General features: G+C 48.3%; 1 protein-coding gene across 1 annotated transcript in view; it reads right to left on the reverse strand.

Moving 5' to 3' along the window:
- Positions 1 to 5,389: 5,389 nt before the first annotated feature.
- stambpl1 (STAM binding protein-like 1) overlaps positions 5,390 to 9,578 on the reverse strand; it is a gene marked incomplete at its 5' end in the record, with an annotated part of 8,211 nt that continues 4,022 nt past the window's right edge. Inside the window, 5 exon segments of the mRNA XM_079577483.1 lie at positions 5,390 to 5,430; positions 5,494 to 5,626; positions 5,718 to 5,817; positions 5,930 to 6,042; positions 7,981 to 8,118. Of these exon segments, the coding sequence (XP_079433609.1) occupies positions 5,570 to 5,626; positions 5,718 to 5,817; positions 5,930 to 6,042; positions 7,981 to 8,118 (408 nt within the window). The 3' untranslated portion in view covers positions 5,390 to 5,430; positions 5,494 to 5,569.

Consider the following 9,578-nt stretch of genomic DNA (forward strand, 5'->3'; position numbering starts at 1 on the left):
GATCTACATCTACATACTAGCATCTGCATGCTAGCATCTACATGCTAGCATCTACATGCTAACATCTACATGCTAGCATCTACATGCTAACATCTACATGCTAACATCTACATACTAGCATCTGCATGCTAGCATCTACATGCTAACATCTACATGCTAGCATCTACATGCTAGCATCTACATGCTAGCATCTACATGCTAACATCCACATACTAGCATCTGCATGCTAGCATCTACATGTTAGCATCTGCATGCTAACATCTACATGCTAGCATCTACATGCTAACTCCTACATGCTAGCATCTACATGCTAACACCTACATGCTAACATCTACATGCTAACACCTACATGCTAGCATCTACATGCTAACATCTACATGCTAACATCTACATGCTAACATCTACATGCTAACATCTACATGCTAGCATCTACATGCTAACGTCTACATGCTAACATCTACATGCTAGCATCTACATGCAAACATCTACATGCTAACATCTACATGCTAACATCTATATGCTAACATCTGCTCTGAGACAACGCTAACATCTACATGCTAACATCTACACGCTAACATCTACATGCTAACATCTACATGCTAGCACCTACATGCTAACATCTACATGTTAGCATGTAGATGCTAACATCTACATGCTAACATCTACATGCTAGCACCTACATGCTAACATCTACATGTTAACATGTAGATGCTAGCATGTAGATGCTAACATCTACATGCTAACATCTACATGCTAGCACCTACATGCTAACATCTACATGTTAGCATCTACATGTAGATGCTAGCATCTACATGCTAGCATCTACATGCTAACATCTACATGTTAACATCTACATGCTAGCATCTACATGCTAGCATCTACATGCTAACATCTACATGCTAGCATCTACATGTTAGCATCTGCATGCTAACATCTACATGCTAGCATCTACATGCTAACTCCTACATGCTAGCATCTACATGCTAACACCTACATGCTAACATCTACATGCTAACACCTACATGCTAGCATCTACATGCTAACATCTACATGCTAACATCTACATGCTAACATCTACATGCTAACATCTACATGCTAACATCTACATGCTAGCATCTACATGCTAACGTCTACATGCTAACATCTACATGCTAGCATCTACATGCAAACATCTACATGCTAACATCTACATGCTAACATCTATATGCTAACATCTGCTCTGAGACAACGCTAACATCTACATGCTAACATCTACACGCTAACATCTACATGCTAACATCTACATGCTAGCACCTACATGCTAACATCTACATGTTAGCATCTACATGTAGATGCTAGCATCTACATGCTAGCATCTACATGCTAACATCTACATGTTAACATCTACATGCTAGCATCTACATGCTAGCATCTACATGCTAACATCTACATGCTAGCATCTACATGCTAACATCTACATGCTAACATCTACATGCTAACATCTGCTCTGAAACAACATCCACTTTGGGAAACGAAGACTACAGATCGCCCTCCCTGGTCTTTCTCACGCTTATTCTTTCACAAACACTGATGTTTGGTATCCACGTGTAGCAGGAAAGGCAGCTTCAGAGCTAAAGTCTCACCTGCAGCGTTCGTCCAGAGTTCCCTCTGAGTAAATGTTTCTGAGCCGTGTCTGAACTTTCTGTGGATCTGGATTTTAACAAAGATTTCATGAATGATTTTATTCCAAGTTTCTTTATTTTCCGCCGTGATCGGCTCAAATTCCATAATCACATTCCTTCACTTTGTCCGTGTTTATTGTTTACTCTTTTTTATTCTGTTTGGACAAACTTTATTATATTTTCCTCAAACTGTGAACGTTTTGTGTTTATGTTTTGAGCCATTTTTTAAAGAACTACCTGTTTATTATTTAAACCAAGTATAAAGGACTTTTCTAAATCCTATAAATATTAAAGGGACTCACTTTGAATCAGAGAATCAGGAATAACGTCTTTATTCTTCTGTTTGCTCTTTTGTTTTTGTGAAAACCTGTGGCTCTGAGTCTGACAGTATTAAAGTGTTAAAGCGTGAAGCACTTCTTTAAAACTCGCTGTAATTCAGGAAAAAAAACAGGTTTGGGGGAAATTTGTTCAGAAATTTAATAAATGATTCTGAGGAAATGAATTAAAGACGTTTGAATCAAATCTGTGAATATTTGTGTGTCATTGCTTTGCACCTGCAGTGAGAGTCCGCCAGGGGGTGCTGTGTACTAAAGTCGGTACTTCCGGGGTTAGCATAGCTGCTGCACTGTTAGCATTTTTCTCCGCTAGACCAGATGTAGTGATTTTGGTAAATATTATTTTATAGCAGTAGGTTCAGCATTTTGGCAATGTTACCTTGTGTGTTTCATGTCCGTGAGTTAGCACATAGCTGATTAGCCGTGAGTTAGCACATAGCTCATTAGCCGTGAGTTAGCACATAGCTGATTACCCGTGAGCTAGCACATAGCTGATTACCCGTGAGCTAGCACATAGCTGATTACCCGTGAGTTAGCACATAGCTGATTAGCCGTGAGTTAGCACATAGCCGATTAGCCGTGAGTTAGCACATAGCTGATTAGCCGTGAGTTAGCACGTAGCTGATTAGCCGTGAGTTAGCACGTAGTTGATTAGCCGTGAGCTAGCACATAGCTGATTAGCCGTGAGTTAGCACGTAGCTGATTAGCCGTGTTAGCACATAACTGATTAGCCGTGTTAGCACATAGTTGATTAGCCGTGAGTTAGCACGTAGCTGATTAGCCGTGAGTTAGCACATAGCTGATTAGCCGTGAGTTAGCACGTAGTTGATTAGCCGTGAGCTAGCGTTTGAATCAAATCTGTGAATATTTGTGTGTCATTGCTTTGCACCTGCAGTGAGAGTCCCCCAGGGGGTGCTGTGGTTCATGTCGCTTTAATGCCAGATCAAAATCAGATCCAGATCTGCCTAAACGACCGACTTCTTTTAATATTTACTAAAGTCGGTACTTCCGGGGTTAGCGTAGCTGCTGCGCTGTTAGCATTTTTCTCCGCTAGACCAGATGTAGTGATTTTGGTAAAAATTATTTTATAGCAGTAGGTTCAGCATTTTGGCAATGTTACCTTGTGTGTTTCATGTCAGTGAGTTAGCACGTAGCTGATTAGCCGTGAGTTAGCACGTAGTTGATTAGCCGTGAGTTAGCACGTAGCTGATTAGCCGTGAGTTAGCACGTAGTTGATTAGCCGTGAGTTAGCACGTAGCTGATTAGCCGTGAGTTAGCACGTAGTTGATTAGCCGTGAGCTAGCACATAGCTGATTAGCCGTGAGTTTGCACGTAGCTGATTAGCCGTGTTAGCACATAACTGATTAGCCGTGTTAGCACATAGCTGATTAGCCGTGAGTTAGCACATAGCCGATTAGCCGTGAGTTAGCACATAGCTGATTAGCCGTGAGTTAGCACGTAGCTGATTAGCCGTGAGTTAGCACGTAGTTGATTAGCCGTGAGCTAGCACATAGCTGATTAGCCGTGAGTTAGCACGTAGCTGATTAGCCGTGTTAGCACATAACTGATTAGCCGTGTTAGCACATAGTTGATTAGCCGTGAGTTAGCACGTAGCTGATTAGCCGTGAGTTAGCACATAGCTGATTAGCCGTGAGTTAGCACGTAGTTGATTAGCCGTGAGCTAGCACATAGCTGATTAGCCGTGAGTTAGCACGTAGCTGATTAGCCGTGTTAGCACATAACTGATTAGCCGTGTTAGCACATAGCTGATTAGCCGTGAGTTAGCACATAGCCGATTAGCCGTGAGCTAGCACATAGCTGATTAGCCGTGAGCTAGCACATAGCTGATTAGCCGTGAGTTAGCACATAGCTGATTAGCCATGAGTTAGCACATAGCTGATTAGCCGTGAGTTAGCACATAACTGATTAGCCGTGAGTTAGCACATAGCTGATTAGCCGTGAGTTAGCACATAGCTGATTAGCCGTGAGTTAGCACATAGCTGATTAGCCGTGAGCTAGCACATAGCTGATTAGCCGTGAGTTAGCACGTAGCTGATTAGCCGTGAGTTAGCACATAGCCGATTAGCCGTGAGTTAGCACATAACTGATTAGCCGTGAGTTAGCACATAGCTGATTAGCCGTGAGTTAGCACATAGCCGATTAGCCGTGAGTTAGCACATAGCTGATTAGCCGTGAGTTAGCACATAGCCGATTAGACGTGAGTTAGCACATAGCCGATTAGCCGTGAGCTAGCACATAGCCGGTAAGCCGTGAGCTAGCACATAGCCTATTAGCCGTGAGCTAGCACATAGCTGATTAGCCGTGAGTTAGCACATAGCTGATTAGCCGTGAGTTAGCACATAGCTGATTAGCCGTGAGTTAGCACATAGCTGATTAGCCGTGAGTTAGCACACGCGGGTATTATACAAAATTGACTTTTTCCAGCTTTCCATCATGTTATTCTGTCACTCCCTCATTAAAAACATGGCTGAAGTGTTGCCTTGGCACATTCACGTATTTTTGAGTAATCTGTAAAAACTCTGATGGCGGCCATTTTAGGGATAGGCCTATTTCAAGACATTCACTACAGCCATTTTGAGAGAGACATTTTATACAAGGCAGTTATTCTAATTTACTGCATTTACAGACCAACAACATTGTAGTGTGATATAGACTGGTGCTGTGGGACTGACAAAAGCAGAACACCCCCTCTTTAAGGTCATTGTCGGAACCACCCCAAAACATGTACAATAGGTGAATCCTCTGTTATCCCATAATGATCAAACTGAGTCCAGATCAAAGCGGCTCAAACATTTATTACAAACTTCACTTTTACAACATTACAATCAGCAGCAGCACAGTTTAAAACAGAGTAAACAGAGCACAGCGCCCCCTGGTGTAAACAGAGCACAGCGCCCCCTGGTGTTCCTCAGAGGAGCAGGTTTAAACAGTGTAAACAGAGCACAGCGCCCCCTGCTGTTCCCCTGAGGAGCAGGTTTAAACACTGTAAACAGAGCACAGCGCCCCCTGCTGTTCCTCTGAGGAGCAGGTTTAAACAGAGTAAACAGAGCACAGCGCCCCCTGCTGTTCCCCTGAGGAACAGGTTTAAACAGAGTGTAAACAGAGCACAGCGCCCCCTGCTGTTCCTCTGAGGAGCAGGTTTAAACAGTGTAAACAGAGCACAGCGCCCCCTGCTGTTCCTCTGAGGAGCAGGTTTAAACAGTGTAAACAGAGCACAGCGCCCCCTGCTGTTCCTCTGAGGAGCAGGTTTAAACAGAGTAAACAGAGCACAGCGCCCCCTGCTGTTCCTCTGAGGAGCAGGTTTAAACAGAGTAAACAGAGCACAGCGCCCCCTGCTGTTCCCCTGAGGAGCAGGTTTAAACAGAGTGTAAACAGAGCACAGCGCCCCCTGCTGTTCCTCTGAGGAGCAGGTTTAAACAGAGTAAACAGAGCACAGCGCCCCCTGCTGTTCCCCTGAGGAGCAGGTTTAAACAGAGTAAACAGAGCACAGCGCCCCCTGCTGTTCCCCTGAGGAGGAGAAGGCACAGTCGCAGACACAGCGCCCCCTGTGTGTCACCTGAGGTCCAGCAGCAGCACGGCACAGTCCCTCAGCAGCACGTGCTTACACACCTGAGGAGGGAGGGGGAGAGTTCAGCTCAGAGACAGGGAGGAGAGGGAGGGGGAGAGTTCAGCTCAGAGGGAGGGAGGGGGAGGTACGTACGGTGAAAAGGGGCGGGTCCTTGGAGTGGGGGTGGAACCCTTTGAGTCGACAGTGAGACACTTCGGAGACTCCGGCGGCGCTCAGTCTGAACACGCCCACACTGCAACACACATGAGCATCAGCAGAGCGCCCCCTGCTGGAGGCTCACCCTGCCTGGGCGTAGTACTGGTAGTACTGGTAGTATTTGCAGTAGTAGTAGTACGGTTACTCACTCGTTGTGCCGCGGCGCACACACCACAGCGATGGCCTCCGGGAGCATGAGCTGGAAGGAGCAGTGAGTGTGAAGGTCCACGGACGACAGGAAGGCGGTTTGTGTCGGGTGAGTCTGAAACAAATCATTATTGTATTACTATATTATATATCTACTAGCGAGGCCAGGCCTTCGGCCGGGCCTCGCTAGTCTCCACATTTGATATTCTGAGATTGTGAGTGATTACAAAGAAATGTCCAAGCCGTCACACAGTTCAGCTGTAGAACAGTGGTTCCCAACCCATTCCAAAAACTATGGCCACTACAATGTGTAAAATAATGAAGGCTAAAAATAATTTCAAACAAACTGCAATTGGAGTGTTTGATGCACCCGTGCTCCTTTCTTATAAACAACGACAATATGTTCGCTAAACTCGGGGAACAGGATTCAAGAGACAGTGGAATAATTATGGATAATATTAGGGGTTCAGCTCTAACGGTTTGGTTCACGGTGCAGGACCCGTGGTTTGGTGCATCACGGTAGTTTACAATCCAAAAAATAATGAGTAGGTTTTGAAATGAAATATCCTAATGATCGTTGTTAGACAGTATTTATAACCTGACAATAAAATTGGCAATGCTTTCAAAGCTGCTTTAGAATAAAATGTACCTCTGGGCTCACAAATACGTGAAAGTAAAATAGAAACAAATGGTCCAGCAGCAAAGAAAAAAAAAAAAGAGAAAAACTACGCAGTGCAGGCCATGCGCTCGTTAAGGTAGTTTCATTTTCGCTTTTACTCACACGGAGGATAAATCAGTTTGATTAGAGGCTCGTGTTTGAGCAGGTTTTGGGCACGCACGCACACACAAACTCCCTGTTTGGATGGCGCGCACACGCACGGCAGTCAGATCTCGTGCACTCGCGTTGTTGTGACGGCGGGTTGTCCTCGGACGCAGCACCGCGGGTCCATATGGACCCGTGGCCAATGCCCGCGGCTGGTGGGACCGTCACGTGGGGGCCGGCCGCGGATGTAATAATAATAATAAGAGTAATAATGCATTATAGCGCTTTTCCAGACGCTCAAAGTCGCCTAACAATTTGGTGCATTATTCATGGACAGGCAACCAGTCTGCGCACATCAGCCCCCAACACCAACCACGCACAAACTCAGTACTGTCGCCAGGCTTCCTGGTGTTCCCAAAACGGTCTCCCATCCCAGTTCTAACCAGGCACTTCCCTGCTTAGCTTCAAAGTCGGTATGGGAAATAAACATGGCGGCGCCCAGGCGGCGGCCATTGAGATTGCGTTTTCTATAATAGATGTTATTATTGTATTATTATTATTATTATTATATTATTATTATATTATTATTATAATAATATTGTATTATTATATTTAGGGATTAGGGCTGGGGGGAAAAAACAATTTGATTTAAAAATGGATTCTGCCCTCTCTGCTTAGAACAGGGGGGCCCCAAAGTAAATTTGCCAGAGATACTTTTGCGCCGCATCTGGTTAATACTAACTCTCTCCCATTCATTCTCAAAGGTAAATATGGATGCAGTACACTGTTTGGCCACCAGCGTCAAAATTGGGGGCGCTGTTTCACTCCTTTAGCAAAGTGAAGGAAACACTGTTGAGTCTTGGAGTTTATCTCAGAGCGATGCAGCATCAGCTTTACCGTTTTCCAACTTTTATCACAAAGGTCGGCGACGTCAACAAAGGTTCAAACATGAAAAAATAAACTTTCTTTGACCTTGACCTTTGAGTGAATCCACTATATTACGGAGCCGATACTGTAAAAAATCCGATATCAGGAGCCCGGTTGCGGTTCTGTTTGATTGCGATGACAGCCTGAGAACTGGCTCCGAGTGAGGCCTCTGTCGCCTCTGTCGCCGTGGATACCGGGGATACGGTTTCCACGGCGACGTGACTCAGACCCGGGTGTGAAGCGATGAGTGGGAGTGAAACCACCCAAAACACAAAAACACATCACAGAACTCAGTGCTCCCGATGCCCCCCCCTCCTGATGCCCCCCCCCCCCTCCCGATGCCCTCCCCCCCCCCTCCCTTACGTGGATCCAGCCCAGTGTGAGCAGGTTGTGCTGGTCTTGGATCTGGAAAAGTTCCTCCACGTTTTCCATATCGCAGAAATCTGGACCCGACGTCTGTTTGGGAATCACCACATGAGACACGAGCAGCTCATCCCGACTCTGAAACAGAAGCGACACATGAGCACCTGAGAACCTCTCCCCCCTTCTCCCCCCTCTCCCCCCTCTCCTCTCTCTCCTCTCCTCTCTCCCCCTCTCTCTCCTCTCTCCCCCCTCTCCCCCCTCTCCCCCCTCTCTCCCCCTCTCTCCCCCCCTCTCTCTCTCATCCCTCCTCCCCCCTCCCTCCATCTCCCCCTCTCTCCCCCCATCTCTCTCCTCTCTCCCCCATCTCACTCTCACTCTCCTCTCTCCCCCCATCTCTCTCCTCTCTCCCCCCTCCCTCCTCTCCCCCTCTCACCTCTCTCTCCCCTCTCCCCCCCCCTCCTCTCCCCCTCTCTCCCCCATCTCTCTCCTCTCTCCCCCCTCCCCTCCTCCCCTCTCTCCCCCCATCTCTCTCCCTCTCTCCCCCCTCCCTCCTCTCCCCCTCTCTCCTCTCTCTCCCCTCTCTCCTCTCCCCCCTCTCTCTCTCTCTCTCTTCCCCTCTCCCCCCCCCTCCCTCCTCTCCTCTCTCCCCTCTCCCCCCCTCTCCCCCTCCCCCCTCTCTCTCCTCTCTCCCCCCTCCCTCCTCTCCCCCTCTCTCCACTCTCTCTCCTCTCCCCTCTCCCCCCCTCCCTCCTCTCCTCTCTCCTCTCCCCTCTCTTCCCCCTCCCTCCTCTCCCCTCTCCCCCCTCTCTCCTCTCTCTCCCCCCCCTCTCCCCCTCTCTCCCCCCTCCCCCCTCTCTCCCCTCATCTCCCCCTCTCTCCCCCCATCTCTCCCCTCTCTCCCCCCCTCTCCCCCTCTCTCCCCCCTCCCCCCTCTCTCCCCCTCTCCTCTCTCTCTCCCCCATCTCCCCTCTCTCCCCCCTCCCCCCTCTCTCTCCTCTCTCTCCTCTCTCTCCTCTCTCTCCTCTCTCTCCCCCATCTCTCTCCTCTCTCTCCTCTCTCTCTCCCCCCATCTCCCCCTCTCTCCCCCTCTCTCCTCTCTCTCCTCTCTCCTCTCCCCCTCTCTCCTCTCTCTCCTCTCTCTCTCCCCTCTCCTCTCTCTCCCCTCTCTCCCCCCCTCTCCCCCCTCTCTCCCCCCTCCCCCCTCTCTCCTCTCTCTCCTCTCCTCTCCTCTCTCTCTCCCCCTCTCTCCCCCTCTCTCCTCTCTCTCCTCTCTCCTCTCCCCCTCTCTCTCCTCTCTCCTCTCTCTCTCCTCTCTCTCCTCTCTCTCTCCCCCATCTCTCCCCTCTCTCCCCCCTCCCCCCTCTCTCTCCTCTCTCTCCTCTCTCTCCTCTCTCCTCTCCTCTCTCTCTCCCCCTCTCTCCTCTCTCTCCTCTCTCCTCTCCCCCTCTCTCCTCTCTCTCCTCTCTCTCTCCCCTCTCCTCTCTCTCCTCTCTCTCCTCTCTCTCCCCTCTCTCCCCCTCTCTCCCCCCCCCTCTCTCTCTCCTCTCTCTCCTCTCTCCTCTCTCTCCTCTCTCTCCTCTCTCCTCTCTCCCCTCTCT

The sequence above is a fragment of the Gobius niger genome (genome assembly GCF_951799975.1).
Source record: "Gobius niger genome assembly, chromosome: 19".
NCBI lineage: Eukaryota > Metazoa > Chordata > Actinopteri > Gobiiformes > Gobiidae > Gobius > Gobius niger.